Here is a 14,652-nt window from a genome sequence, read left to right as displayed (position 1 = left end):
ATAACTATGAACTATCAAAAGATAAAAACTAATTCCTAGAGTGGAATTGGGTAATAAAGACTTAAGGTCACTTGCGGCTTGTATAGGAGGAGTTGTGAGAGCTGTCTGCCAAGAGGTACATGGAAAATTAGACAAAAAGCTGGAACAATAAATTATTTACTCACTGGTGAGCCATCACTCCATATAAATCCACTGTCGGAGTCCAAGGCACTTAAACCCATCCAGTAAGATAAGTGAAGATAATCTCTCTTTCTGAGTGATTACAAATATAGACAACCAGACACGGTGTAAAATAGAGAAGGAGAATATACATAACTACATTATTGTCAGTGTTTTGATGCTTGAAGTATCATTTGAGACAGTCATATAAAGTAATCATTCAATTAGCATGTGGGGAAAAACATCCTGGCACTGCATGTGGCAGGAAGCAGTGAAACACAGAGCTTCACGGGAAGGATCACAGATGTCATGAGACTCAAATACTGAGTTAAATGAAAATATATTTTAAGGTCTTGGTTTGACCAAGTAGCTTAGGCATCCAAATTCAGACTTGTCTGTACTCACAGGCTATGTTGCTTTAAACATTTATATAAGCACATCAATAGGTCAGGCTTTCCTCAGCCTCCCAATTTTTCTGCTTAACTAAGGAAAGAAAGCAGCACAAACTATTCCTTTAATCAAGAGTATTTCATCTACTGATCAACTAACTACAAATGAGCTAAAAAGGTTTATCCCTTTGAACTAAACTCAGTTGAAACCAATTTTGATGATCCTTTTTTCATTTTTGTGTATGTTCAGGCTACGTCAATGCATAGCACCACCTGCCCAGAGGCCTGTCAAGAAACTCTTTTGCTCACCTATTTCTACCCATTTCCTTCTGCCACTTTGCAAGGATATACACCGTCTTTGCAAAGTGGCAACTGATCACCAGAAATCCTTTATGTCTTTCAGAAAGACCATTTTTTAAATGCTTTTTTTTTTTACAAACGATGGACTGTGCAGATACTTACAAGCCAGCTATTAAGTTTTGTTCTTCTTCACTGTGGATACACGCCAGATCTCCTCCAATGGCTCTGCAAAAATCTCTTGCACCAAACCATGTTTGCATTTTCTCCCTTCCTCCCTGAAAAATCTATAAAAAGTGGACAATCAAATACTGTGTTGGGTATTACAGAAATTTAGAAACAGCATTCTAAGCTTCTATCTTTCTCCTGGTCTCGTGGTCTCTAGTTTTATCACTTACTATTTAATAGTGCAACCATAAGTCTGTGGTCATCTATCAAACTTGATTATTGCAACTTTGCTTTTGCTAACGTCTCAGAGCCTCTGTGACTCCAAACTTCAGTTCAACCTACATACAGCGCTTTCCAGCACTTCCCCAACACACCACCTGGGGATGGCTGGAGACGTTACTGCAGACTACCTAGCAGGCAGGTTGGGTGAAATCCACATTCCATGCATACACAAAACATATTCCCATTTGAAATGACAAGCGTTTGCATTCAGAAGTTAAACACGTACTTTGAAGCAGGAGCTGCTCTGAGGAATGGACTGCCATCCCTCTGGGCACGATGGGAGAGGGGTTGTCGTTGGAGGAGGAGGGGGGGTCACTCCCTCCACCAGCTGCTTGCAGAGAAACATGTTTGTTTCTTCACAGTTCAAAATATCCCATAATCCAGCTGAAGTTCCTGTTATCATGGCCACGCAGCCTGACTCCCTTCCTTCATGAAACATAAAATTTTTAAACCTTATTGATAAATAGCTGCATCTTCTCAAAGCATATGCTACTTAATTATATGTAACCTGTCCCCACTGTGTTTGAATGCCAATAGCTTACAGTAGCTCACGTGCATTGCAATTAAATCATAAATAAATTTTATCAAATTCTTTTTACATTACACTATGAATCACCTATCGAAACCATCAAACAACAAAGAGTGGATGATACCAACAGACACATGCAGTCCCAGGTGGTCTACTGGAAGGAGCTACCATGATGTCTGATTTAATCCCTTGCGCAAACGGAAAGTTGCAATGATGTTTTTGCCATTTTATACCAGCAGTTTCAAAACCACTATTTAGCTTCCAAACCCTCACTTCTTGGGTCCCCAGAGCAGAAACTCACTGGCCCCTGTGGCACATACCGGGCATTCCTGCATTCCAGTGAGTGAAGGTGACTGCATCCCCGCCAGCCCATCTGAACGTCCCCTGCTCCTCCACATCTGAGAGACCAATCCAGAAATACTTTGCTGGATTGAATCCAATTACAGAAGTCAAAAAAGCTTGTTCATATCTGTGAAGAATAAGTACCAAACTGATGTATCACATTTTATCGTAATTTGTTCACTTCAAACAGTTCATTGTAGCAAATCTGGTAAAGGTGATGTGGGAAAAGATAACTATGGATTGAAGCAAGGGTAATGATCTTACTGTTATAGTTCTAATTGTCATATAAATTAATTTTTATTTTGTATCTTAGTAATGTAAATCATGTTTAGAATTTAGAGTGATTCTATTCTCCTTTTGTACTGCACAATGAAAAACACAAGCCAAACAATACTTGTGTTAATGCATATATGTTATTCATTCTGTATAAATAAGTGCTACAGTGTTTTACTGAGCTTTATGATAAGGTCTAGATCTTTAAATCTTGTTACTCTGGGGAAAAAAAATCTACTTTAATTCTAAAAAGGGTAAGTTTCCAGATCTGCCTGTTGCAAAATCCAGAAGAAATAAATAGTTCCATGTTTGTCTGTTTATTTTTAGTTCAATAAGTTTTAAAACAATCTGGTGATTCAGAGCTGTTGGGGAGTTGACTCAATTTTTTAATTCCTGGGGTCAACAATAGTGTAGGTGTGTAGTAGCAATGGTTTAAATGTTTGTATTGATGACATACAAGCCCCTGATGTGGACTTGATGTGTCCACCCCTGATGTGGTGGACTTGGCAGTGCTAGATTAACAGTTGGACTTGATGATCATAAAGGTCTTTTCCAAACTAAATGATTCTATGATTCTATGTATTTTGTAATACTTCTTCAGCTCTACCATAAATTTTCCAGCAAAGGAGGGGTGTCACATGAGACACTGAAAAACTGCAAAGTAGGAAGAGATTTCTGTTTGGCCCTTCCATCCTGGTTGCACGTATGAAAGGACAAGAATTATGTTTCCATACCTGTCTCTCACACTAGCCAGGTAACTTTTGTTTTCTTCACAGATTCGTTTTGCTTCTGAAAATGTTGCTGGTAACTGCCCCACAGAGTAGCAGTAAAAGCCGTGCTTCATCCAGCCCTGGCAGTGTCAAGAGCAGAGATGCACAGAGGGGCTGTCAGATTGCGCAGCACAGTACACTTCCAAAAGCCACGTTAATACCACACCCCAAGTCAAAATTAATTTCAGAAGCCATGAGAAGAAACAAAGAGGATAATCAAACACAGCTTTTGTAACCACAACTCTGGGTCTTGCCCCTTGACAAAGGACACACAAGGGGTCTTTGGGAGCAGTGAGCCGTGGTTATGACTTGGAGATGGCAAGCACGTTCACAGCCGCTTCGCAGCTCCTTGTGTAAAGCCTGCTCTGCCTTCTCATTGTGTAAGTGTAGCTGTTGCAAGAGGCTACAAACAATCAGCAAAACAGTCAGCTCAAATATTCCTGCCTCCTATTGCAGATGGATTGAACTGAGAAGACTGCGTGCAACCCAAGACCAGCGAGTTACAGCATGTGAAAATACTGACATGCTCTGCAGAGAGTGGCTTTTATGGGTGAAGTGACCAGTTCTGCACTAGGAGAGAGATGGCTGAAGTGCACATGTAAGGGAGGGAAAAAATAAGTCGCCCTACATTTTGGTTAAATAAATAAAAAATTTCCCCATTAGTCTGACAAGTATCCATACATATGAATTAACAGTTTTCTAGGGCTCCACCAAGAACAGTAGAAGTAATTGACTTCTGTGGTGCTCACCATCATGGGAATGAAAGTAAGATGCAATGACCTTTTGCTGCTTTTGTTTTACACTTACCTTCTGGCAGCCTGGGTAAGTAACCTCGGCTTCCCCTGCTTCTTCTGCCAAAGGCTTCCTTTTACAGATGTAACCAAGTTTAGTTTCACAAGCACTGTCAGCCCAGGATCCATCCTGAGCATGGTAAGAAGAAATGACAAAGAGAAGTGAAATCTAGAGAAAACCCTGATCCAACAGTAGTATTCATCATCCTCAGAGAGAACCCTTCTCCCTTCATATGGCTGAGGCTGTTTCAGCTCTCTTCCTTGCCCTGATGCTTTCTCCAAAACTCCCAAATAGGGAACACAATAAAGACAGTGAGGGCCACATTTCCTCAGAGGCGAGAGAATGATGGTTGCATGTATTAAAGGTTCAGTGGCTGATGAGAGCAGGAAGGAAACACGCTGTTCCACTTTATTCTCACCAGCACAGTATTTATTATGTTCATATAACCAGATGACAATAGCAAGGAAATGCTGGATAAACTAAACATAAAATATGAAAAATGTATTGTTTAAGTCTTTTTCCGTAGTATTATGATATGTCATTTTATGCTGAGTATAAAACAAGATAAAACTTTTTGTGCCTAATTTTTTGTGCCTCCAGTAATATGAGCCTCCAAAGTAGCTCTAATAAATGTATATTTTAAGTGTTTTGGGGGAAACATAAGAAAGTCCCTGCTCTAAGAATCATACTATGCAGCTATGATCAGTCATGTTGAAGGTGGATGATGTGATACTTCGACCAGTTTCAGACAGGAGATTTGCTGTAACTGTTACAGAGCAGACCAAGTCTCAGTGCAGTGCACTGCTTCTGGTGCTCCACCATACACCTTCCTAGATCTGGTCTCCAGTCTCCCTCCACACTAAGATATTCTGAATTAAACCAAGTTCATAAAAACCTTTAAAACCCCTGTCCCTTTTTTTCTTTTTTTCTTTTTTTTTAGTCACAGATGTTTTCCTTTTTGGGGGCACAAGGGACATAAGAAAGTATGAAAGTGGGAGAGTGATTTTTACCTCTCCCTTCATAACAATGCAGTCTGCCGTATTCCGTGTGTGGGTTGGCTCTCCATGATGCCACTTGGTATAAGTCACAGGTGTGCCATCACTCCATTCGAAATACATTTGAACCCTGAAGTCATTTAGACCAATCCACAGCTCGTCATCTGGCTCTGGGAACAGAAAGGTAATTGTAGGTATGGGTATGTCTTAAAATGGAACAATCACATCTCACACCCACTTTTGACTGAAGAAGGGCTTTTTAAAAAACATTTAAGATCATGGTTATGAAGATTAAATGAATAATAGCAACAGTATAATTCCAGATAAAAAAGTGACCTGCAGGAATACTCACTGTACCCAAGCTGAGACACTGTAAAACTGTACTCCTCAATATTATGAATACTCGCCAGTTCTCCATCTTCTTTTCTACAGGAAGACTGGGCTTCTTTCCATATTTTGGGTGTTCTGTAAATTCTATAGCAGTGACCTGCATAGGCCACCCATTCCCTGGGGCACTTAAAAGTCTTTAAGTCACCTAAAAGAAAATATTTCAAACAATTAATGAGCAGTCCTGTTTAGTGATTTCTTTTACTCAAGAAGAAAATTACCTATACATGAATTTGAAATATTGGAGTACATACTGGCAGAGGAGAGAAGCAAAAGTCTGAGGATCACAAAGAATACAAAACAGATTTTTCCATCCCAGTTATGCTGGGAGCTACCAAAAAACTCTTTTACAGAATTAAATAAATACTAAGTAGTTGGAGCTCCTGCACAGCCCAAATCATGTATCAGAGAGCCCAGACACATTTATGTTATACCACACATGTCAGAAATCCCAGCTGCACAGAAATGCTGCACGCTTTGTTCAGCAGCTATTTCTTGGCATGAATTTCGTATGGCCAACCATCTTCCACTGCTTTGTAGGTTCACATGGTCTGCTCCAATAGAGTAAACTGAAGAGGGCAGGATGCACGCCCAACATTGGCGTGTGACCAACCACATTGTTCAATGCTCCCTGAACATGGTTTTGACCTGTGCAAACTTGCATTCCCCTAGGCAACATCCAGGCACGGCTGGGAGGTTAGCATGGGTCAGAAAACATTCCCAGTAGGCTGTCTGGATGTAGCCAGAATGTACAGGATGCCAGCTATGATGTGCCATTCATCCCCCCTGCCAGAGAATAATCTTATATACTAGTATATACCTAGTTGAGGGAGTTACTGTAGAGTTAGTAGCATGCTGGGAATTCCCAAGTGAAGTAACAGCACACCATTTTCTTCACATAGATAAGACCTAGTTTGCCTCAGGTGGAAAGGGAACTCAATTGGGAAAAGGTGCCAGCCCCATATTCTGAATTTTTCTTTTCAGAATAGAGCAAAAGGGGCCAGAGAGAGCAGGGGGAACATGAACTCTGGCTCACATCTTTTTGCAGAATACATCTTTAGTATATTTTTCAAAGCACAGGATATTCATCAGTATTTTATGGTCTGGATAACATGACTAAACACATAATCCTGCCTTCTTTAGTACCCTGGGATCTTTTCAAAATGATGAACAACATCTAGACATCATCTTTAAAATGAGCCAGAAAATTAAAGTCTTCTTAGTGTTCGACCCAGGTCAACAAGTGTAGCCCTTTTGTTTTGACAATACGCTGTCATTTCATATATGGCATCCTTCCAGTATTTCTCAATCACTGCAAAAATAGCCTTATTTTTTGACCAACTTACCTGAGGCAATAATGAGGGAATCTGAGGAGGAGTTTCTCTTTTGGCAGATATATCCCAGTTTCTGATCACACACCTGGTTTTCCCATTTGCCGTTCCTACCTTGGAAGGTCCCACATATTTTTGCAGATTCCGCAGAGGGATTTCCTTTAGGAAAGAGGCACAACATACAGAGAATCCCTCTGTTAACACTGAAAATTTTCACCTTATCAGTCTTTTGCAGCTGCAAAGCTACTGGTGTATTATTCTTTAGAGTGATAATTCCCAAGAGAGGAGATGAGGGAGCACCACTGGCATAGCCAACAGGGCCAACATTTCAGACATGAGACTTGCTCTTCTGCCATGCACTGTTTAAGCAGAAATTCAGTGTGTTTGCAGTACTGTAGCATACAGAAAAAAAATTTATACAAATAAAGCTTTTATATAAATTTCTTATGGGGTGGTAGTATTGCAAACAACTCAACATCCTTTACTGTTAAACACTGGACATGAAATGCATCTTTAATGCCACTGGAGTCTTCGCCCTTTGGATTTCCCTGTAGTCACAACAGCTATTATGAAAATGTGTAATATGGCAACGTGCAAGATGGTGACTTAGATCCTAAGAAAAGAGTGGAAACTTACTAAGATAATGTACATCAGATAAATGTCATAAGCAATAACTGAGAAGAACAATTGAAAATGTTTTTTAAGCAATGTTTCTCTTCATTTTTTTCCCCTCTTTTCTTTACATTCTCTTTATATGATTTTTCATGAGTTTTTGTTTGGTTTGAATAATATGCCTGATGAGAAAATTGTGGAATGAAAAAAATGTAGAGTGAGCTGTAGATATTTGTTTTTAACTGTTTTCTTAAAGATGAGCTATCTACTTTTTCTGGGAAATTCAGAATTAATGGCGATCCATCTCTGGTGTGATCCCTATTACTGTAATATCCTACCTTTCCCATAATCCTCTGTAATCTGTGAAAATTCTATGAAACCAAAGGAATTAGGTAACAGGAATTTGGGGAAGAGAAGAGAATTTTGGCCCAGACGCTGATCATCGTTTCAGAAAAGTGTGCTTACCTGGAGCCCAGTTTAAGTATCTGAAAGGACTGCCCCCAGTCCACTGCCAGCCACTGTCAAATGCACTAAAAAGACCAGTCCAGAGCTTCTCGTTGAGACCCAGGTCACTAGTGAGCCCTAAATGGCCAAAAGAAACAAACAGTCAAGTTACTAATCATAGAATCATAGAATCACAGAATACCAGGTTGGAAGGGACCTCAAGGATCATCTGGTCCAACCTTTCTAGGCAAGAGCACAGTCTAGATGAGATGGCCCAGCACCCTGTCCAGCTGAGTCTTAAAAGTGTCCAGTGCCTTATTAATTAATTAGTATTAAATTAATTATTAATAATAATTATTATTAGTATTATATATAATACTAATATATTATATTAGTATTATACGGATATATTATATAATTATACTAATATATAATACTAATATATTATATTATATATAATACTAATATATATTATATATAATAATACATTATATTATATAATAATTAATAATATTAATTAATATTAATAATAATTAATTAGTATTAAATGATTTTGTGAGTTATTCAATAAAACTTGAAATAAAATTTTAAAGCATGGAAAAAGAAAAAGTGTCATAGTAGATTTTTTTTTTTAATATAGGTTAGATTTTTTCCACTATTCTAATACATTTTTTTGTGAGAAAGTGACAAACTTTTTTAAGAATGTCACTAGGACCTATTTTCACAAGGTAAATATAAGTATCATGTTAAAGCTCTTGGAGCTGACCTACATTTTAACCATATGCATTGATCTGTTTGTTGTTTTTTTTTTTACTTTACCTAATAAATACATTTCTTCACGAAGATCTGTGATACTTAATAATTCCGCATTCTGCTGCTGGCAGCTTTTTCTTGCTTGGTGCCATGTCAAAAGCGACTCTGAGTTTATCTGATAGTGGGTTTCTGTCACAGGATTTGTTTTCCAAAGGTCATTGTGGATGGTGTCTATAAAACATGATAACAGCAACTTGACAAGATAATCATACTTGCTAACACAGAAAATAAAATCTTCATTGCAGACTAAAACTATGTAACTGTATGATTTGCTAAATTTTTACACATAATTTGCCCCACATATATACTTTGTCCATTCAATATTAATAATACATTAATAACATAAGGACTTATTTCTCCTTACAAACCTAATTTTTCTACATTCACCCTTTTCCTTTTTTATTTATATAACTCATACACTTCTCTCACAATTCAGTCCACATTAACCCACTCACTGATATATTCTACTTTTACACACACATTTCTCTCTTCCCTATACAGAAAATCTTGGTCTCCACATCCATTTCTTACCTTGGGACTCCTCTTACACTCTCCCAGACCTCTCAACATGACAGAAATGATCATTTCCAAGCAGATGGGAAGTGGAGGTGAAGGGGTACAATATTTGTGCTGGGGTAACTGGAAAGCTGTGTTGGGTGATTTTTGGGTGTCAGGACCACTGGAGCTCCAAAGGCAGGTGAAGGTCACTGCCCACGTCCTGCACCCTTCCATTTGCTCCAGCCCTCCTGTTCTCTGCTCCAACCTATGATACGCCACTGTCTCCCGCTTCCCTGTATCTCACCTTCCTCATCCATTGCACTTTCTACCTTTCATTTGCCCTGACTTTCTTCTCACCTAGTCCTAGGGGTTTTCTCTTCCTTTTTCCATCAGTCCCAGTCACCACCCTCCCCCTACTACAATAATACAATTACATCTACCACTGTCAGTAACAGTGTTGGACTACTCATCTCTGCTGGAGAAAGAGTGAGAGTGGAGAGTAGATGCCTCATTTTATCACTGCATAGCTCACCAGTGAACTAGGCTAGCCAGAATCCAGCTCACTGTCCGATGTTACTTCCACATCCCAAGGAGATTATGACCATGAGAGTGGATGAAACTTTTGCTTAATGCCTTTCCTGAAATCTTTATAAATAAATTACCTTTTTGTGGACAATTTCCGAAAAATTGGTCTTTATCAAAATCTGAAGAAGTTGCACACCAGAGAGAGCCTGCATCATCACTCCGAGGGATGCACTCAGCATACCATTTACCATTGACCTTAAAAGGGAACACGCACGGTGCACCAAAGGCATTTCCTCCCAGTGTATAGATATCTATGGAGAGAAACATAGGGCAATAGTAGACAGTTGGTATCAAATGATCACCACAGTGTCTGCTCATAAGCAGGTCTCCATGGACATAGTTGTGTTGTGCAAGAGCTCAACACATCAATACTTCATTACTACAAAGCCTTCCAAAGCTGTTGTGCCAATTAGATATGACTATGGCAAGATATTCAGAATTAAGACTCTCAAACAACCCTTATTTGGCCCTCAGACTAATTTCTGTCTAATTTTTTCTTTTGATTGCTATCTGGACTACTGTGTCAGAAGTGCTCATGACTCAGCTTCTCCCATTGCATACATACTTCTGTCCTTGGATGATGTTCAGGATCTTTTCTTTCCTTGTATGGTTAAAGAGACTTGGAAAGGAGACATCAGAATATTTTATTAGTCTTCTTAAGAGGAAGTTTTATCTTAAATTTCCAAGTGACTCTGCTTGGAAGTGACCCTCTCATTTCTATGCAGTCTAATTTGCTGCTATCTGAACAAAATTATGACAAACTTCATTCCAGCTGGAACAGTTGTAGGCCGTGGCAAAAATTTCATCCCTTATTATTTAACTTCCCACCCTACCAGTGTCACAGTAGAAAGGAGGTTGAACACAAGCCTGGATGCTCACTCTACATAGCCCAAGAGGGTTAATAATGCAGGAAAAGGAGATCTGACTCTCCAGTGTTCCTTTGTCAGGGTGTTAGACCTTATTGCATCCTAAACCATTAAAGCACTGTTTTTTCTTTTGCTTTTTCCTACTTTTTTCTTCTTGCTGGGCCTGGGAAACACCAGGTGAACACTGTTAAAAGTGGATCACATCTATGTTAACTAGAAATTAACTTCTTAGAGACAGTACATGGTCAAACCAAGTGATAGCAACAATAAATATTTAAATATAGCACAATCACCACTGCTTCTACAAAATGATCAGACGTATTTTGAAGCAGTCATAGATTTCCTGTTGTTGTTGCTGTACAAACAGAATTCTCATTCTCCCTTATGATTACGTCATAGGCCTTTGTCATTTTATTCTATCATTTGACAGAACTGCACTTTCCGAGTTATTCAGAAATATATACAGTCATATGTGCCTTGCATTTCTAACCCCTACTTGTAGTCAGCTCTGCTACTGACGTCACTGTAAGAAAAGGGTTGCTGCATGACAAGCAGGCAGTGAAATGCTTTGTAAATAGGGGCAGACAAGTTACCTAGAAATAGAGATTAATTTTTGGTACTCACCCTCATAGCGCTGGGAGCACATGCTATCTGCAGTTCCATAGATTGTCCACTTGCTCCCTTTGCCTGATCCTTTGGACAACCTGATTTTCTTCCCCTTCCCTTTGCCATAGTTGAAAAATAAATCCTTGCCATGGGTTGCAAGCATCTCATTTCTACATTCCCACCACTGGAGCTCATTTGTCCTGTTACAGGATTCCAACGTGATGGCAGCCTCATCGTCCTTGCTGAGCACTCCCAGGCACAGCTTGAGTGCCATGCTCAGCAGCTGCGTGGCAGAGACCCACCTGAACTTTTGAAACTCATTGTGCTCATCACAAGTGGTAGTTATGACCGAGCTGGAGTTTTGAGCTTGGGCACAGAGCTTGCTATCTTCATTATAGATTGAAAATATTCCGCTATCTGTAAAACAAAATGAGAATGCAAACATCTGAGGAGATATTTCATAGGAGATAAGTCAGTTACTTGCTATTTGACAGTCTGCTACAACAAAAAATTGAATATATAGAGTCCATAGAGAAAGAAATCAAGGGAGATTAATCATCAGTATGAAGGATATTCATCAAAATGTTCTTAAGATGCAAGCAACACAGAAGCTGAAAATATAGCTCTTTCAAGAGAAATTGCTCTTCTTCACATCCCTCCTTAAAGCACACTGTTCTCGAAATACCATTCAAAAATGACCTTTATTAAATTTCATGAGTTCTTCAAAGTGTCACCACCACACAGCATATTAAACAGGCTTTAATTTTGCAAGTAAAAGGACTTTTTGCTTTAGAGCTATCAGAAATGGTTTACATACTCAAAATTCAACCATTTTTATATTTGGCCCAGAATGACATTGTGGTTTTCAGCTCATCAAGCAAGTGGAGTATTTTTCATTTTTGGTTAATTATTTTGGAAATTTTGGGCAACTGTGCAAAAAGTCATTTCTTCAGAGAGTTCAACTTGTGAGTTTCTCAGGAGGGAAGCCACAACTTGCAGCATCATCACTTCAGTTCTGAACACAGTTAAGCTAAGTAAGTATCCTAAGTGCCATTAATAGCTACACTTGCAAATAGAAATGTGAGACACTGCACAACAGGATTTTGTTTCTTAAGACCAGCTTCAAAAAAGTGGCACAACTTCAGCCTGCTCCAAACCTTGACCATTTTTGCAGCTCGCCTTGCATCCCTTAGCTCCCTTCTAAGTGACAGCAACATCAGCCAACTCGCTCTGCTGTGCCATTGAGTTTTATTGCCACCCAGGGTTTCTTGCCAGGGGTGGAATAGTTAAATGGGGCTTCATAACCCCCCCACATCCCAGAGCTGCCACGGAGTGGTCAAACAGCCTCCGTCATGTTTCTCTGAAAGGCTGCAGACCTGAACAAGCCAGATGGCATTTCCCCTGGCACAGCCCTCCTGCTGCAGTGGTTCTTGAGAAGGTTAGCAGAGGATGAGTTAGAGCCAGATTGGTCTCACTCAAAAACATGCACAGAAGAAATTCTCCTGTAGTGGATCAGATCAGCATTGGCTAGTCCCTGCTGCCATTCAAGCAACAGCACTGGACTCCCACAGTTCTCTAGCTGGGAGCTTTGTGCAGGAAAGAGCCGCAGACAGCATCATTTGTTTTCTTCTCAGCAGTAGGAGTGTCTGAAATCTCACAGACAGAAGCTTTTAAAGTCCTTCCTAAAGCTGCCAGCTTGGAAACAGGATTCCAGTATGCAACAATCAGTATGCCATAGTCTATATGACCTGTCTAAGAAACTCAAAGCACACATCAACCGGTGATTCTGTGCATGCTGAGAGGACACTGCCCTGTACATCTGAGCCGTTCTACCCTCCAGTGGAGTAATTTCAGGTCAGCTTTTGTCTGCATTCAACTGGCTGATTTTCAAGAATGCGCACTGTCTAGGTTATGCCCACATCCATTGGCATATTTCTTTCATTCATAGACCACCTTGAAAACTGGGTTAAGGAAACAGAATGCCTATACAGATGCCACCAAATTTAAGAGTTGAATAAAACTGTTTCAAATTACATGCTGTGACTGGATCTAAATTCACTGTCCACCAAGGAGGGCATCAAGAAACCATGAGAAAGAACTTGCAAACCTCCATGCTCAGCAAAGACTTACCAGACATTTGAAAAGGTGTAGTAAAAGAAAAGAGAAAAATCAGGAGCAGGTACACAGCCATGGCCAAACGTTTCACTCCCTTCTCCCCTTCACTTCGAATGGATGCTGAAGATCAACTCTGTGCCTTGCAAGAAAACCCTTCTGCACTGAACCAGATTAACAAATCCTTCTCGGTTTTTAAGACCTGGCAGATACGGGGAAGTTCTGAGCTGCAAATAAGGAACTGTATCATGTCACATGAGTAATTTTGAAATAATACATTAATGAATAAACTTTGCTTTCTAAGCTAGTTTCTCTACTGTATAAAAGTTTTCTCTTCCATGGAAATATGAGATCTAAGAGGTAACATTTTAGTGAGGATTTTTGGAGACATACCTTACAATTCAGGTCCATTATTTTTATGAAGAAGGTGACATGAATGTCTCTTTACCGGAATAAAGGAGAAAGGTAAAAAAGAAGAGGAAAATTTGTCTGTATCAATAAATGATGAAAAACGCCAGTGTGCAATACAGTACTGTGAAAAATGGGTTAGGACACCATGCAAATCAAGTAACTATGACCTTGGAATCAGAGAGAACCAGAATTTCCCCATGTCTGTAGTTCTACAGAAAAAAGCTGTAGAAAATAGGACCTGTGCTCTTCAGGAGGCACCTGCCCCTTCTTTTGCTCCGTTCCTGACTATATGCAGGAGCAATATACCCAAACTGACAGCAACAATTGAAGAAATTCTGAAAAGAAACCACACAATTCTAGGAAGAAGAAAACCTGTAACTGGAAAATGATGGATTTTCAATTCTTGCTAGAGGTGAAAACTAAACTGATAAGGAATACTGCCACATTTTTCATCCCACTAGTCTGTGAAAGTTTGCACCGCCTAAAGTGCACACCCTTCAGGCATTCTGACAAAATTTTGATTTTTACTTTGAAAAACCTCTCTCCTTTATGGTAAGTAAAAGAATGAGAAACACATAGGGGTAGGGAAGAGAAAACACACTCCCAGGGAAGGTTTACATCCCTTTCTGCATATGGCCTTTGAAAAATCCCAGGTCCCATATCTTCAGGAGAGGCTGGTTTGGGATAACTTCCCCAACATTGTATTTGCATCAAGTCTTTCCCTGAAAATTGCTGCTGTCGTAGGCAGTGAGAACCCTAGACACCTCCATGAAGATGTGGGATCCTGCTTCTATTGTTCTGACTCAGATGCAGATGGAGGACTCATTGGGTCTAAGAAGGTACACAAGGAATTAGAGCAGAAAAAGAATTACAACAGTGAAAGAAAATAGTGGGACCTGAAGGCCAGCAGGTACAGCTAGACCAAAAACATGGAAAGCACAGGAGCCTGAGAAGGACACTGAGACCTGAGGGAAGTGGGGAAAAAGAGAGG

The 14,652-nt window shown here is 39.7% G+C and overlaps 1 protein-coding gene across 1 annotated transcript in view; it reads right to left on the bottom strand.

Moving 5' to 3' along the window:
* LOC309598899 (macrophage mannose receptor 1-like) overlaps positions 1-13,342 on the bottom strand; it is a gene marked incomplete at its 3' end in the record, with an annotated part of 32,099 nt that extends 18,757 nt beyond the window's left edge. The window contains exons 1-14 of the mRNA XM_082329926.1: positions 13,269-13,342; positions 11,157-11,555; positions 9,744-9,917; positions 8,590-8,754; positions 7,792-7,908; positions 6,730-6,873; positions 5,349-5,531; positions 5,012-5,166; positions 4,017-4,130; positions 3,174-3,289; positions 2,141-2,293; positions 1,522-1,717; positions 1,011-1,132; positions 165-252 (exon numbers count right to left, since the gene is read on the bottom strand). Coding sequence (XP_082186052.1) covers positions 165-252; positions 1,011-1,132; positions 1,522-1,717; positions 2,141-2,293; positions 3,174-3,289; positions 4,017-4,130; positions 5,012-5,166; positions 5,349-5,531; positions 6,730-6,873; positions 7,792-7,908; positions 8,590-8,754; positions 9,744-9,917; positions 11,157-11,555; positions 13,269-13,329 — 2,187 coding nt within the window. The 5' untranslated portion in view covers positions 13,330-13,342. The remainder of the gene's footprint in view (positions 1-164; positions 253-1,010; positions 1,133-1,521; positions 1,718-2,140; positions 2,294-3,173; positions 3,290-4,016; positions 4,131-5,011; positions 5,167-5,348; positions 5,532-6,729; positions 6,874-7,791; positions 7,909-8,589; positions 8,755-9,743; positions 9,918-11,156; positions 11,556-13,268) is intronic.
* Between the last annotated feature and the right edge of the window lie 1,310 nt (positions 13,343-14,652).

This window comes from Platalea leucorodia (assembly GCF_965183815.1).
Source record: "Platalea leucorodia genome assembly, chromosome: 1".
Classification (NCBI taxonomy): Eukaryota; Metazoa; Chordata; class Aves; order Pelecaniformes; family Threskiornithidae; genus Platalea; species Platalea leucorodia.
This window is presented reverse-complemented; position numbering and strand designations above follow the sequence as displayed.